Below are 16,857 nucleotides of genomic sequence, written 5' to 3' on the forward strand. Positions count from 1 at the left end.
GAGAGCAGAGTAGCACGGTAGAGTAAGTAGCATGTGGTAAAGCATTCAGTAGCAGGCTGTTTAATGTCAGAAGACTAGGCTGGGTATTTGCTTCATTGGGTCCAAATGCCTGTTCAGTGTGTCACTGTTGGCTCAGTAGCTGATATTTCAGCAGCCCCCGCTGTTGCATAGCACAGTAGGTGACGATGTGCTGCAAATATACAGGCTTCAGAGACGCATGTTTGTAACTTGGAAGTCTGTTAACAAAGTCAGAGCCTCTTCCTCAAGACACCCCTCCTCCCTGTTTGTTTGGAACGTAACGTGTACTGTCCTTGTTGAGCTTTGTCAGCTTGAATGCAGGGCGTGTGGGTAGGATGGCGTGTAGACTGTTGATTTAGTGGTTGGGGGTGGGGTTCAGGGGAAGATGTAATCAGTTGCCTTGATTTGTGTGGTCCTGTGTCGTACTAGGACACACAGCAGAGCGAATCCATTCAGATGAGACGTGAGCAGTGTGTAAACGCCAGCGAGGGGAAGCAGATTCTCTCTGCATCCCGTTTCTGATGACACCGAACGCGCTGCTCTTATGGTAACCTGTAAACGGCTGTCTTCACTGACTGCGGTATGGGCTGTGCTTCCTGCACCAGATGGGGGGAGAGTGGTCTGCAGAATAGAAAGCAGATTTCTCTCTGACACGCTGAGATTTGCTGACTTCTGGATCGGGTTGTGTGCTGGCAGGAACCACTGAGGGTTGACTATGTGGTATGTTTCCTGAAGGATCAGTAGTTGCGTGGGATAATTGAAACCGCTAGACGTTGCTCATTCTGCACATTCTGAAACATTCATGGACGTCATTAACCAGCTTGTTTCTCTCTTGCAGATTAGGAAGCTGTTCAGACTGAGGGATTTGAGAGGAACATGGCTACCCAGTGTAAGTGCGCTACTGTGTTACTCAAACTGAAGGAGAAATGAACCCTCAAAACCGAGGTTGCTCAGGTCCTCAAATTGACTCAGTTTTTCTAGCTCTTTTTGCACTGCTAATACTCAGAACTGAGAAAGAAGCTGAACTGGTTTGACAAGTGCTTGAGCATGAGTGTACTATAAGTTTTTGTGTCACAAGAGCCAAACAAGAGGGGTGGGGTTATTTGTGAAGCACGCAGTGTAAAGTTTGGAGATTCTGTAGCCCTCTAGGACCAAGCTTGAGTAGTTCTGTGTAAAGCATTGGAATTCAGACTGAAATCTTACACTGAATAGATGAGTCCAATAAAGGGTGGAATAAAGGGATGCAAGGGTGTGTTTGCATTCAGAGCTGCAGTATATGAAATAAACACTGTCCACTCGGTGTCTGACCGGCCCCAGTTCACTGTGGCTTTTATGAGAGCATGCTGAGCATTAGTGGTAACTAGGTGTGCTCTGTGTGGACCCACAGCTGATCTGATGGAGCTGGACATGGCCATGGAGCCGGACCGCAAGGCGGCCGTGAGCCACTGGCAGCAGCAGTCCTACCTGGATTCAGGGATCCACTCTGGAGCCACCACCACAGCGCCCTCCCTGAGCGGCAAGGGCAACCCCGAGGAGGAGGACGTGGACAACCAGGTCCTGTACGAGTGGGAGCAGGGCTTCTCCCAGGGCTTCAGCCAGGACCAGGCCGCAGGTACGTCCCTCAGCCAGTCCCAGGCATTACTGGCAACTGTGCACTTACAGCTATATCTGATGATTGGGGCAGCAGTGTGGCATAGTGGTAAGGAGCAGGACTCGTAACCGACAGGTTACTGGTTCGATTCCCCCGCTAGGGCACTGCTGTTGAACCCTCAGGCAAGGTACTTTACCCCCCATTGTCTCAGTAAATATCCAGCTGTATAAAAGGGTAACATATAGAAGTTGTAACCTATGTAAGTTGCTCTGGATAAGAATGTCTGCTAAATGTCAATAATGTAATATATATATTTATAATATATAGTGTGGGGAACACTGTAATATGAGGTCCACTCCATCTCCCCCCAGACATTGATGGACAGTACGCCATGACCAGAGCCCAGAGGGTCCGGGCAGCCATGTTCCCGGAGACCCTGGACGAAGGCATGCAGATCCCCTCCACGCAGTTCGATGGGGCGCACCCCACCAACGTCCAGCGCCTGGCCGAGCCCTCCCAGATGCTGAAGCACGCCGTGGTCAATCTGATCAACTACCAGGACGACGCCGAGCTGGCCACCCGCGCCATCCCCGAGCTGACCAAACTTCTCAACGACGAGGACCAGGTACACGCAGCCACACACACACACGCACACACACGGCAGGGAGATGCGCACACTGCCTGTCTGCGACGCGTTCGAGTCTCACACCCCCTCTCTGTCGCCCCCAGGTGGTGGTGAACAAGGCGGCCGTCATGGTCCACCAGCTGTCCAAAAAGGAGGCGTCGCGCCACGCCATCATGCGCTCTCCCCAGATGGTGTCGGCCATCGTGCGCACCATGCAGAACACCAGCGACGTGGAGACCGCCCGCTGCACCGCCGGCACGCTGCACAACCTCTCCCACCACCGCGAGGGCCTGCTCGCCATCTTCAAGTCCGGCGGGATCCCTGCCCTCGTCAAGATGCTGGGGTGAGCGGGTCACCATACTATCTCCTCTGCACTTTGCAATATCGACACTGCACAAATTCACAGCGGAGACTACATGTTTAATTGATGAAATTAAATAATTTGAACATGATCAGGTATTGATTACTCGTTAGCAGGACACTGGTTACCAGAAAATCAAGTGTTCCCTACCTGTGATCTCTTCAGCGAGTCATTTGCACACAGAACTAGAGTTTCATGTAGTGCCTGAAAGAAAGATTTAACATAGACTATCGAATACAGTGAAACGCACATCCGTTATGTAACTGTAGCCTCGGTACAAAGCACAGCCTCAGGAAGCCGTTGGCCATCAGCACTGCTTTCCGCAGAGGAATGTGAGCCCAGAACAGTGTTTTATTTACTGTCCACCTCTCAGGTCTCCGGTTGATTCAGTGCTCTTCTATGCCATCACCACCCTCCACAACCTGCTGCTGCACCAGGAGGGAGCCAAGATGGCCGTGCGCCTGGCGGGCGGCCTGCAGAAGATGGTGGCCCTGCTCAACAAGACCAACGTCAAATTCCTCGCCATCACGACAGACTGCCTTCAGATCCTGGCCTACGGCAACCAGGAGAGCAAAGTAAGGAGCTGCCTTTCAGTTGCAGCCTGTGTTTAACGGCTGAGCAGAGTGTAAGGCTTCCAGGAGGCTGACGCTATGTACCTTGACACCCGTAGCTCATCATCCTGGCCAGCGGTGGCCCCCAGGCGCTGGTGAACATCATGAGGACCTACACGTACGAGAAGCTGCTGTGGACCACCAGCCGCGTGCTCAAAGTGCTGTCCGTGTGCTCCAGTAACAAACCTGCCATCGTGGAAGCCGGTACGCCCCTGTTCCCGCCTCCCTACAACTGTGCTCTGTGGGCGAGGGGATGAAGGCTGATCCTAGGTCTGTGTTACAGGTGGAATGCAGGCTTTGGGACTACACCTCACAGACCCCAGCCAGCGTCTAGTCCAGAACTGCCTGTGGACCCTGAGAAACCTCTCAGATGCTGCCACCAAGCAGGTACCTACCCCTTGCACCCTTCCCGTAATATACCTCTCATCAACTGCACCACATGCATGTTATGTATCAGCATTTTAGCAATTAACATTAGCAATCAAAATACTCACCTTAATTGGCTGCAGGTTTGAATCTCAGGGAAATGAAACGTGTAGGGTTAGTAAGAATTGCTTCAGTATGCTGTATAGCTGCACACGGCTGCTAAGAAAAATGGAAATTTGAAAAGCTTGAACGCCCTGTGAAAGTGTTAAATGAGAATCAGAGAGTGAGTGTCCCTGCTCTCAGTGGGTGGATAAACACGGACGCTGCTGTGTGTCCCTCCTGTGGCAGGAGGGCATGGAGGGCCTGCTGGGCACCCTGGTGCAGCTGCTGGGCTCGGACGACATCAACGTGGTGACGTGCGCGGCGGGCATCCTGTCCAACCTCACCTGCAACAACTACAAGAACAAGATGATGGTGTGCCAGGTGGGCGGCATCGAGGCGCTGGTGCGGACCGTGCTGCGGGCCGGCGACCGCGAGGACATCACCGAGCCCGCCGTCTGCGCCCTGCGCCACCTCACCAGCAGGCACCAGGACGCCGAGATGGCCCAGAATGCCGTGCGGCTGCACTACGGCTTGCCCGTGGTGGTGAAGCTCCTGCATCCTCCCTCCCACTGGCCTCTGATCAAGGTAAACCAACCTGATATCTTGCTGTGGAAAAGAGGGTCTTTGCTCTCAACACATACACAGGAAAGGGTATATAATAAGGTGTCAGTATTAATACAGGTGAGATTCTTGTACTAAATATCCTGTCAGTGTGGATTTCTGTTTGTCATTGAATCTTTGCTTTCCTCCTTTCCGTCCATTTAATATTTTACCTTTAAAGTTTTTTTCATTGCTTTTCTCTTATCCTGACAGTTACTTTTAGAATGCTATAAGTGAAATGTGAATTAGAAGAGAATCTGTCTTCTGTAGCCGACCCGCTTTTTTGTTCCCAAGGCAACCGTGGGGCTGATCCGTAACCTGGCGCTGTGCCCCGCCAACCACGCCCCCCTGCGGGAGCAGGGCGCCATCCCGCGGCTGGTGCAGCTGCTCGTGCGGGCGCACCAGGACACTCAGAGGCGCACGTCCATGGGCGGCACGCAGCAGCAGTTTGTGGTGAGTGTGAGCCGAGAGCAGTCTGTGGTGAGAGCACGCCCTGGAGCGGCGTAACGGGATGAGAGCCAGTATGCGTGACATCGTGGGTGTGTTCCGCAGGAGGGCGTCCGCATGGAGGAGATTGTGGAGGGATGCACGGGGGCGCTGCACATCCTCGCCAGAGACGTCCACAACAGGATCGTCATCCGAGGCCTGAACACCATCCCGCTCTTTGTTCAGGTAAGCACAGCCCCGGGTCTCGTCTTTCGTCGGCTCTGCCGTTGACGCCCGATGGTGGTGTGACCTTCTGCATTTAATCCTTTCTTTCCAAATGAATGAATGAAAGTGTCTTTGGGCTGGAGGGGGGGGGTTCAGTTCGGTCACGTGTCCTCTCCTCCCCCCACCCCGCAGCTGCTGTACTCGCCCATTGAGAACATCCAGCGCGTGGCGGCCGGCGTGCTGTGCGAGCTCGCCCAGGACAAGGAGGCGGCCGAAGCCATCGAGGCCGAGGGGGCCACCGCCCCGCTCACAGAGCTGCTGCACTCCAGAAACGAGGGCGTGGGTGAGTCTGCCCCCCCGGACGGCTGATCCGGGATCAGCCCACGGGTGATCTGCTCCGCAAAGAATGCTGAAACTGATCCAAGGTCAGAGCCTGTAGTGACTTATCATTTCCGCCCACAGCCACGTACGCTGCTGCGGTGCTGTTCCGCATGTCGGAGGACAAGCCCCAGGACTACAAGAAGCGCCTCTCTGTGGAGCTCACCAGCTCCCTCTTCAGGACAGAGCCTATGACTTGGAACGAGGTCAGTCATTTCCCCGCTGCCGTACTCTCAGCCAAGCCTTTTCCCAGAGGGCAGCGCTTTGTATGCAGATTGGTAAACTACTAAATGCTAAATGGTGTTTAGCAGCTACAGCACGGATCGAAGTAGGAGCGTGCAGGAGGGGAAGCTTTCAGTTAAAACCTCATTAAAACCACTCTGCTGCTTTAGTCTGTCTCGGGGAGGGAAGCCGGGTTGTAAGCAGAGTCCCGCGTGGGTTTGTTTTTGACAGTCTGCGTCTGCCGTGGCAAAACCGCAGGTGCCCTGCAACCCGCTGTCAGCGCATATTGCTCCTGCAGCCTGAACCGAACCACTTGGGCAGAAACCGCAAACCAACCCAAAGCCCACTTCCATTTACAATTGTAATAAAGATGAGACTGAGAAGGCAGTGTGAAACCCAGCCTACTGCAGTGCCCTTAATCCTAATGTATTCCATAGCATAATACAGCCGAGATTTGAAGAATGACATGGTGACAGAAGAATGCTTCTCCGGCTCTCTGTTATACTGGCTATTATTGCTATTAGTGCTGAGAAATATGCCTGTAAGAGTTGCCATGTCTACATAGAACAGGGTCTGAAAGTAACACCGGCCAGGTTGCCAGTGCAGGTGGATTTTCTCTTTGGAGGGTTAAAATTGCAGGGTCATTAGCCATTCTGGCAGGTGCTTTTTCCAGTCATTGTTGGTTTGTAGAAATCAGTTCAATGCCATATTCTCAGAACTGCTGGTTTATAATACTGACTACCATACAGAGCACTGTCAATTATCAATAAGTTTCAATCAAAATTGATAGCTAATTATGGAATAAGTTGCTTTGAATAAAAAGGCATGAAAAGCAGTGTTCATGGAGGAAAATAAATGTCAATTGCAATGCATGAATGTCCTGGAGGGTTGGTCCACAATAATTTGAGTTCAATTTCCAATTGCTCATTTTGGATTAAATACAGAATTTTAAATGAAAACTAAAGTGGGGAACAAAAAACAGATTATAGTGGGCGAATCTTACTGATTTAAAGAAAAGAGAAAGAAAAAACTTTAAAAGGTTCAAGTTCTTGCAGGCAGAGTATCCTTCAATATGTTCGTTTTAATTGTAAAGCTTATGGTTCCTTATATCAGACTTTACTCTTACTGTTCACAATGGGGAATTCACCACTGGCGGTTTTAACCTTCACCTTGTCCGCTGCTATGCTGTACTGTTTATTCTAACCGTCCTTAATTGGGTTTCTGTGCCGCACTCCAAAGAATAATGTTCTACTTCCTCTCTAGTTAATTTGCTCAGAATTACCATACAATAGGCCAATGCCATTTTGAGTTGCATTACTAAAACTAAAGTAGGTTATTACTCAATCAAATGCCTAAGCTGGTCCACTATATGTGTGTCTTTGTGCACAACCTGAACTGCAGCCAGTTCATTGTTCATCGTTAGTCAGTGGGACATTCCATTTCAGTCATACCAGTCTGGGTGTCCACTCTCTCCCTACAGACTGGAGATCTGGGGCTGGACATCGGCGCACAGGGGGAGCCGCTGGGGTACCGACAGGATGGTGAGTTGCGCCGCAGCATTGATGTCTTGATTCCGCCCCTTACTTGCCAGTAACCACTGCACTCACTTGCATCTGCAAAATGCCCCCATCCCATCAGAATGGCCTCGTGACTTAAAGTCACTGAGCAGAGAAGCTGCAGAATGACGTTCTCCCCTCTGACTCCAGTGTGTGCTGCTTGTTAATACGCCTCTAACATGTGTGCTGCAGACCCAAGCTACCGGTCCTTCCACTCTGCCGGCTACGGGCAGGAGGGCATGGGCATGGAGCCCATGATGGACCATGACATGGCCGGTCATCACCCTGGTGCTGAGTACCCGGTTGATGGCCTGCCCGACCTGGGACACGCCCAGGACCTGATCGACGGGCTGCCCCCCGGGGACAGCAATCAGCTGGCCTGGTTTGATACCGATCTGTAAATATCTACTTTTTAGGTAAGGAATCCTGACAAAATCTTAAATTTTATCAATTGAAGAAAAAAAAAAAAGAACAGCTATCCGTAAAAGGGGATGTCAGGGTGCTGGTTGAGCTGAGCTTTTGTGGTGGTACTCAGCTTAGCGCACTGCATGCTGGGAGGATGGGGAAAGGAGTGGCACTAATGCAAGATGCTTTGTTTTGAGGTGGTTGTTAATAGCTGTCTGTCTGTGCGAGACTGACTCGCATACGGTGAAGTGACGCCGGTTTTCTCTTGGTTCTCCACAGCTGTATCGTGTGAATGAAGCTGCGTTGTGATTGGCCGGTAGAGTTGCAGAGCGTTCTGGAGAGGGGGGGTGGGCTGGTACCTCAGAAAGTGCCTGACACACTAACACAAGCTGAGTTTCCTATGGGAACAAGTTGAAGTAAAACTTTTCGTTCTGGTCCCTGTTGGTCGGAGATAAAACCGCGATGGAAATTCTGGAGCGGATGCCTAAAGGAAGAGTGCACAAGAGGCGGATCTAAAGGTGGAATATCGAACCCTAGCCTTGCCTGTTGTCTTTCTTTTTTTAATTTTTTTTTTTTTTTTTTACATTTTATTTTATTCTTCAGTCTGTAATGGTACTGATTTTAGCTTGCTTTAAATGATACTCTAGTCTTTTTTTTGGCAGTAATTTGTATTCCTTTTAAGTCTCTCATAGTGTTAAGTTATAGTGCTAATGCTCCATCAGTTTCTAAATTTTATCAATGGTGTAGAACACTAATAAACAGTTGAATTGTATTCTGAATAAAGTGTAACATTGTGTAGCTTTTGTATAAAACTCAGAATTGGGAAAAGGTCCAATATTTTAAATGCTGAAATGAAAAGTTTCATGATTGGTCCCGAGGGAGGGGGTGCATCATCTGGTGGGGGTTGGAATTTTTATTTTCTTTTTTTTTCCCCACTGAAGGTAAAGAAGCCTGCTGTGCTTGTTGAAAACATGGTTATGACATGGCTAAACAATAAAAAGGACTTTTATTTCACTTCTGCCTTTCTTACTGCCCTGAAACGGCGTGAACTCAGCAAAATGAAAACCAAGCAGTACCAAGTACTCACATGGCCAGCAGCGAGGTTCAAGGCTGTGGTCCTTGTTACGGCAGACAGGACCAAATAATCTTTTCACAAGATGCATTCTGTCAAGAAACCTTGTTTGGAAAATGTGAGAGGAACTGAAGCACCTCTGGTTACTTGCATTCAAAAAGTGAAACGCCAGACAAAATTAAATAAAATTTATTACAGCTGTTAAAAACAAAACTGGTATAAATTAACTGTACACACATGGGGTCCTCCGCCTGCAGGGCACGAGAACCTCTAGCACCCGATGGCTTTCAGTATCTCCGATGCAAGTGAAGTGACAGTGACATCAGCGTGGGACCTGTGGTGACAGACAGTCCAGAGTAAACATTCCCACACCATTGCAGGTGTTTGGCTTTGCCAAACCACAAAAAATTTTAATGAACCTTTCCCCATTAGTGTTGCAACAGTGCCATTCATTTAAAGGGGGCACTAAACTGTTTCTTGCAATATTTGCATGCAAACTAAAGCATAAAATGTATTAAACTGTCGCAAGACTTGAGAACTCCCATTGGTTATTGCATTTTTCATGAAGCATCAAGCATGTGACATTTCATCCAGGAAGTACGCAGATACAAGCTCTAACTCTGCAAAAAGTCAACATTTTTATGACATCAGTTGAGAGCCCTCAAAGCACATTAAAGTGGATGTCTGACCAATTTGTTCATGTTTTTTTTTTTTGGGGTCATGTCATAAATTGAAATGAATTGTGATCCCTTCAACACACTGCTCTCTGCCAGAAGTCTCCAACAGCTTCTCTGTTTGAATGCAAAATGCATGCCTGGTTTTTGTATGAGACTTCAGTGAGTTGGTCGTGACATGGAGGAAAAAAGCTTTTAATAAAGAAATTAAGGCTTTTCAGTGTGGATTCCTTATATAGCAAAGAGAAATGCATTCATTTAAATTGTGGAATGATTATGCTTTAAGAAATTATGTCCTCTGCAGACAGAATCCCTACCACTAATGGCTTGATTAAAAAGGCTGAATAAAATGGAGACAGTGATTACTGTTTGGGAAAGCTGAACATTGGTCCTTGTTAAAGCCTGAGTAATTTAGCGCTGACATCTCTCCTGCTAATTTCCTTATCTCAAAACACCCATGGGCCATGGTGTCAAGGCTGGCAGTTTCAGATGGCTTAATCCTGATGTGAGTATAACCGCAATGTCCTTCCCTTGTGTTCATGATATTCGCAAAACACCTACTCTACAGATGGAAACTACCTTCTAATGGAGAAACTAGACTTAACTCTTTAACTGGAAAGCCTAGTTGGATGAAAAGGACAAACAAATGTACATCCATTAATTTGCACCCCGGCAATATAGAAAAAAAATGATGCTTTATTAAAAGGTGCAAACATTGTCCTGAATACTTCATCTTACCATGATCGCTTCACTTTGACCTGACTGGAGCGAACACAACAGAGAGAGCTTAGATGTGTGTGGTTCACACTCACTTGCTCAGTTCCTTCTCACTTACTGAGTAATGTGGAAGCTGCTACAGCTTCCACGCAAGGTTTTATGCAGAGGAATGTCACTGCAGCTTTGCCAACACCACAGAAGAGCTGAAGTATCGCCAGAACTGTCTCGAGTTACAGCCTGTGCCAGGAGGCTTCAAACGGGAAGGGGGGCTGTTTTCGTGTGTGAGAAAAGCAACTACTCCAGGACTCTGTCATCTCTAACGCCCACGTCAAAGGATCAAAGGCGAATGTCAGAAAGCAGACGCTGGCTCTGGTGAATAAGGGGGATCTCACCTGGCCGATTGAGCCAGTCTCTGTAGGACTGAGACTAGCTTGCTCCCCACCTCCTGCAGGTTGCCGCTGCTGTTCTCCCTGGAGGTGATCTGTGTGGAAACCAGAGACAACACAGTCTTCAGCCTGCAGACACAGATACAAAATCTCTCCTTTCTCTCGCACCACCACAGACACACATAAACATCTGTTTTAACACCACGCTTCCAAAATAAATGATAGCAGCTGTTTTAGTCAATTATGGTTGTTGAATCTACAGGGCACCAGCAAAAGTGAGTCCCCACACTATACCCCCCCCCCCCATAAAAAAGGGTGTAAGAGAGGTCCACCATATTGTGCTGCTGCAGCTGTTCCTTACAGTCTTTTGTCACATCACAGAAGAGACGTTCCCTCTGAGTGTGTGAATGGCGACAGCCAGACGGCCGCTTCGGATTCATAGCTGAGGCAGGTGCCGTGTTAGCGCGTGGGGCCGCGCAGACAGAGCGAAGAGTGACACTTTCACACTGCCGCTGCCGAGGGGCCTCTGATCTGAGGCTTAGTGTGGAGTCTGTGCAGTTAGACAAAGCCCCCGCAGAGGGACACTTGTGTCTAGGGGGTCATGATAGAGATGCCGGAGGACTCACAGACCTGAATCCGACTGTAGGCATACTGAGAGGGGAAACATATTCTCTTTCTCCATAAAGGCGCACAAACAAACACATATTCCATTACATTACATTATTGTCATTTAGCAGATACTCTTATCCAGAGCAACTTGCATATAGCAGGTTACAATTTTATCCATTTATACAGCTAGGTATTTACTGAGTCAGTTCTGGGTTAAGTACCTTGCCCAAGGGTAGAACAGCAGTACCCTAACAGTGCATTGAACCAGCAACCTTTTGGTTTAGAGCCCTGCTCCTTACCACTACCCCACACTGCTGTCCCTCAGTGGTTAATTTCCTGCTCCACAGGAACACAGCCTGTTACTATTCCCTACATTACTTATACTTAGATAAATACTTTTTGGAATGTTTACTCGGAATAAAATCAATATAGGCATTAATAAGACACTGTTCCTATGGACCAATAATTTATAGTTATCCAAATTGAGTTCCTCTGAGCTTTTTGGCCTAGCTAAATCACCATTTAAGTGATTAAATCTTATCTGGAGTCAGTTCCCTTGTTATCAGGGTTTATTATAAGGTGCTCCTTCTCCAATTACAGCCTGACACATAGAAGGTAGTGCAAAAATGATAAAAAGGGCATCCTGCTAATGAATAACCATGAAATATATATTCAGACATCAGGTTAGATAAAATCTGCACGTGAAAGTTTTTCACAACACTTCTAATTCCTACCACCTGTAACACTGGAAACTATAACAAAATGATTCAAATGTTTGGCTGTGTTTTCGGGACACAGCGAAAAGCCAACGTCGGTTCACCTGCGCTAAATGTGGCTTTGAGGACAGGCTGACCGCGGTGGTAATTACAGGGCCTGGCATATAAATCCGCTAATGGATCTCCATTGTCCTCTCCCATGACATCACTGCTGCTTTTTACTTTACAGCCGCGCTGTGCGCCCGTTGCCAGGAAACAGGGTTACATGCCCTAGAAGGCGCTTTACCTCAATCTTCACAGTAATGGAAAGAGCCCACCTCTGCACAGCACCAGGGACAGTGACTGCTGCAAGACTAGGGCTTTCTGAGGGGGAGGGTTCTCTTAAACTCACCTTTCTCAAAAACCACCTCCCCCCGTCTCCACACACACACACACACACACACACACACACACAGACTTATGAGACAAATATACAATAAACGATAAAATATACATTTGGATTGTTAAAATGAAGCAATTTTTTTGCTTTTTGAATGTTAAATAATTAACACTATCTGAAAACAAAGAATTAATTACAAATAGATGGATGCCAATAAAACACAAATGCTTAAAGAACTGAACATAGAGATAAGCAGAAACTTACTACAACATTTCATGTGGAGAATTTACATTAGTTCTTTTGACAAAAAAATGTATGGTTTGAATGTAACCAAATACGCCACACCATGTCTTGCTCAATGCTAAAAAAAATTGAGAAATCTATGACAGGAAAGTGAAACAGTCACATGACAGGGAAACCAGTGCCCTTTTAGCTGACTAAACTTGACACATCACCCACACCATGTCATTGTCTAAGCAGCCAAGGACCTTAAATTCCTAATCAGTTGATAAGAGTTGAGCAGAAAGGAAAGGTCAGAAAGAACAAGGCCTTGCAGTGACTTCAATAACTTAAACCGTATTCTCAATCCTGGACTGGACAGAGATCTTTTAGAATGGAGGCGATTGCCTTGGTAAAATAACTACAATGAGTTCAGGTCTTTGGAACACTGTAAATCAGGGTACTGTAGTGGTCTACTGTAGGCATGGATGGATAGAGTCTGAGAATATTTTCCTTTCAATATTCAATATTATGAGGCTCATAATCATTCTAATAACTTAAATATTGTACTTGAATAGAACTTTGAACTTGGACGCAGCTATTACAGTGAAGGATATATTTTGATGCAATCCGTCATTACAAATTATTACAATTGATGATATGAGGTTCAAAACTTTGGCAGCAGAAATGAAAGTGAAATATAGTGTCAAATATAACACTTTTGCTCCATAAAAACTTTGTCATGACTAAACATTCACATTTTACAGTTGAATTGAATGAGCCATTTTTTAATAAATGACGTCAATCATGTTTTAAAAATGCACTAATTTGATGTTTCCTTCAGGTTATACAAGTTATTTCACTAGCTGGTTGAACTTCATAGCTTACGTATTTAAATAACTATTCTAATTAACACGTTTAACTGTGTAATACAATGAAAATCCATCTACCTGTTTTGAAGTATAGACTATACAGACTGATAGTTTGCAGCATGCTCTATTAGTGGGTTATGGTTAGTGTTTGTTAGGTTATCAGAAGCTTTCCTTTGATGAAAACCTGAAGATGGCCATTATTTCTGTCCTTCAATCCACATACAACACGCACTCAAGTTTACCAAACAATACTCATTTTGCTCTGAGGAATTATACATGTATAATATTCAAGATTGTGGAATGCAAGGCAAACATTAATGACATTATAACGTGGCATGAATCTCATTACTCTTTTGAAATGAAATGTAGCCTTTTGCCTGGAAAAGTGAAAAGTGCAGCTGAAGACCTAATGACATTTAATTAACACACTGACTTTTACTGTTTACAAACAAGTGCAAAAGTACCAACCCAAACCCATCTTTATTCGGGAGAACTTTGAATTGAGTATGACCCTTACGGAAGGTTAAAAGGTTCTTGGGAGGATTAGACTACCAAGGTGTGTTCGTATGAGAAAATAATAGCTGTTCAATGGAAAGGAGGGCCTGTTTTGTTGATTACCAGGAAGGGGGTCTTAGAATGGACACCCAAAAATATGAAAAATACATTTTTTAAATTAAATACAATCATCCACTGCACTTTGTTAAGGGTGAAAGTGGGAGTGTGGGAGTGTGTGTGTGTGTGTATGTGTCTTAATGGGCTTCGCAGAAAATAACATACTGTAATTCTTTGTTGACAGAGTATCATGGACTTTGAAATAAGCTTAATTCAAGTCAGATCTTGGCTGAGGGTTATGGTAAAGGGAGTCCTCCATGTGTAGGTAGTGCTGTACCAAGCAGGATGGTATTGCACAGACAGATAAGAAACCATCTTGATTGTCACTCTCTCTCTCTCTCTGAACTGCATCGGAGAGCAGCCCAGCAAGCCCTGCCTCCATTTCTAATATTATCAGGCAATTAGGAATGCCTTTGATGAGCCACTAATAAAAACAGTGCGCATACACAGATTTCACAGTGAATACTAATTAAATGTCTCTGTGCTGATGGTGGGGATTTGAGTGGCAGTTGGGTGGTTTTTTCTATGGGTTAAATTGAGGGCCCTTAATCACGTTCCCTCTCCTCATGTAGCTCAGGTGTACAGACGTCCTGTGTGACATTATTCAAATAAGACAATGCAACCATCTGGTGACAATTTGCATAACTAGTCAGACCTGGGCTTCACACCTCAGGCCACGCCTCTGCTCTCTCATATATACAATCACCTATATCCACATTTAACATTTTCACCATGAGGAAAATAACATTTTGAGCATATTTAACCTTTTAGTCTGGTCTTCTAAGTCCTGATGTCGTTATGCTGATGGATGGACAAAATAGCCTTCTTCCCAATCTGTTTTCAGTCCTATGCTTGTCTTCTTCCTGTTCTTTAAGGATACTGTCTTGAAATATTTCTCATCCCTCTTAGACAGGTTTTTGACTCTAGTTAAGCCAGTTATGTTTATCACTTACAGTTTTTCTATACTTGATTATTATGCTTCAGGTACCATAGCTTGAAAATTGAAAGATGCAAGCTGATTCCCTTAATGCTTTCTCTGTTAATCAGTAAAACATACATATTTGAATAGGTTACATTGTATATTAAGTGGAACGACATAAAACATACCTAAAGCCTACATAAGAACAGCAGCTGCATTATCATTAACAAATTTTGCATGACACATAGCATACTTTATCATGTCATAACGTGTTATGTACAAGTGAATATTACATCCAACCCTACCAAGTGTCACATGTGACTTAATCATTTATATCACAAGACAAAAAAGGCACTGAGCTAGCCTAAGCTCTAGCACAGATGCCTGATTAAGTGCATCCTCACCCCACTTAATGTACAATGTGACCAAATAAGATACACAAGAATAAGACTGCAGAAAAATGAGTTCTTATAGAGTAATACTGCTCCTGAATGTACCTATGATTTTCATAGCAGCACTGTGTGTGTGTGTCTCCACAAAAAATACTTTCATATTATAAAAATGTTAAGCTACTCACATGGCTCACTTCTGTAAGTCACTAACAACACAGGACAAGGTTATGCATAAGAATTCTGGAAATACTGAGTAGATTTACTTTGGAGTAGCGCTTGTCCAGTTTGTTGCCCGAATTGTTTAGCACAACTTGGCTTTATTTTGATATCAAAAATTTTCATAGCAGATCTATTTTTACAAGTGTTTCTTCTGACTTTTAACTGCTTTATGTGCTCTTGAGGGTATGCTGTTATTTTAGTGCTGTTCTTAATCTTTTGGTTAGGATTTCAGTTTGCTATGGCTAGCTAGCTTTCATGTACCACAGTGATGGCTGTTTCATCTTTTCTGCCCAAGGAAGAAAGTGACTTGCAGCTGGATTCATAGAGTAAATGTGGCAATTGGCTTAATTTGGGGAGACAAGCTTACAGTGGGGGCCAGGAGCTTTCAGTGGGGGCCAGGAGCTTACAGTGGGGGCCAGGAGCTTTCAGTGGGGGCCAGGAGCTTTCAGTGGGGGCCAGAAACATGCAGGAGAGACAGTAAAAATCCCCGCTGGGTCACTGCTGCTGTACCCTTGGGCAAGGTACTTAACCCACAGTTGCCTCAGTAAATATCCAGCTGCATAAATGGATAACATTGTAAAACAACTGTAACCTATGTAAGTCGCTTTGGATAAAAGCGTCTGCCAAATGAATAAATGTAAATGTAAATGTAAAAACATAAAGACGGCAGAAAATGAAATTTCTCCAAGTTTGGCCATTTTTTGTGTGGCGATATGAAAATTCTGTAAGTTTCAATAAAGTGAAAGTTGAGTGTTTGTAAGGAGTCAGAACCCAGGGTCATTGTTTTTTTCTGTAGGAAATACCAAAAAGAACTGTCTGTACTGTATAGGTATGCGCTATGCCCCACCAACCCTAAACAGTCGGCTATAGTGATTAGTTGATAAATTATTAATGAATAATTAATGAACCCCAATCGAGAACTCCTCATTGTGAGAGTATTTGGGTCCCCCATCCTGTTACACTACCCTCTAAATTTTTCATTAGCTCCAAACATGGCTCACCACGGTACCTGGGCTGTGCAAACAAAGAAAGGCAATGGCAGGAATATATCATGTGCTCTGTGCATCAGAATGCACAGCCAGACATGGACATTGCTTTGGGGATTTACATTTGAAACATCATGAAGAGCTATGATTACGAGGGAAAAGACACAATCATCACCATTAAACACTTACATGACCCTCCCTTCCCACCCCACATCCCTCTCAGTTAAATTGGGGTTGACTGCCAAGTGTCATCTGAAAAGTGAAACACACCGAGAGGCTGACTCTGACAGGCATTATTTGGCACTGTTTAAGAGCACACTCATACACTGCGCTGACACTTGACATTTGATCAACCTTTTATTTTTCCCCACTTACACTTCAAAACAAAAAGACAAAAGCTTGCAGCCAGTATCACCGTCTCCTGAACTAAAATGTTACGGCGGGAAATGGAAAGATGGAAATTCAATCACGCAGACAGTTCAACCCTGCCATAACCGAGGAGTGACAATCAGCATCCGTGGCACAGCGAGGAGCAGACTGCACAGGGACGATGACTCCAGCTCTGATGAATGTGACACTCCGAACATTGTGTCCCAGCA

At 45.6% G+C, this 16,857-nt stretch overlaps 2 protein-coding genes across 3 annotated transcripts in view; one reads left to right on the forward strand and one right to left on the reverse strand.

The window, feature by feature from the left end:
- The window catches only part of LOC118784032 (catenin beta-1), a 44,391-nt gene extending 35,891 nt beyond the window's left edge, over positions 1–8,500 (forward strand). For both annotated transcript variants that reach the window (XM_036538005.1, XM_036538004.1), the window contains exons 2-16: positions 857–907; positions 1,406–1,630; positions 1,981–2,234; positions 2,339–2,577; positions 2,969–3,170; positions 3,266–3,410; positions 3,490–3,593; positions 3,921–4,259; positions 4,569–4,727; positions 4,827–4,946; positions 5,118–5,268; positions 5,388–5,509; positions 7,006–7,066; positions 7,274–7,497; positions 7,766–8,500. In XM_036538005.1, coding sequence (XP_036393898.1) covers positions 895–907; positions 1,406–1,630; positions 1,981–2,234; positions 2,339–2,577; positions 2,969–3,170; positions 3,266–3,410; positions 3,490–3,593; positions 3,921–4,259; positions 4,569–4,727; positions 4,827–4,946; positions 5,118–5,268; positions 5,388–5,509; positions 7,006–7,066; positions 7,274–7,482 — 2,343 coding nt within the window. In that variant the 5' untranslated portion in view covers positions 857–894 and the 3' untranslated portion in view covers positions 7,483–7,497; positions 7,766–8,500. The remainder of the gene's footprint in view (positions 1–856; positions 908–1,405; positions 1,631–1,980; positions 2,235–2,338; positions 2,578–2,968; positions 3,171–3,265; positions 3,411–3,489; positions 3,594–3,920; positions 4,260–4,568; positions 4,728–4,826; positions 4,947–5,117; positions 5,269–5,387; positions 5,510–7,005; positions 7,067–7,273; positions 7,498–7,765) is intronic.
- A 328-nt stretch (positions 8,501–8,828) lies between these two features.
- Positions 8,829–16,857, reverse strand: part of ulk4 (unc-51 like kinase 4) — a 96,505-nt gene continuing 88,476 nt past the window's right edge. Inside the window, exons 37-39 of the mRNA XM_036539547.1 lie at positions 10,342–10,430; positions 9,971–9,994; positions 8,829–8,892 (exon numbers count right to left, since the gene is read on the reverse strand). Of these exons, the coding sequence (XP_036395440.1) occupies positions 8,829–8,892; positions 9,971–9,994; positions 10,342–10,430 (177 nt within the window). The remainder of the gene's footprint in view (positions 8,893–9,970; positions 9,995–10,341; positions 10,431–16,857) is intronic.

Source organism: Megalops cyprinoides, chromosome 10 (genome assembly GCF_013368585.1).
Source record: "Megalops cyprinoides isolate fMegCyp1 chromosome 10, fMegCyp1.pri, whole genome shotgun sequence".
Taxonomy (NCBI): domain Eukaryota; kingdom Metazoa; phylum Chordata; class Actinopteri; order Elopiformes; family Megalopidae; genus Megalops; species Megalops cyprinoides.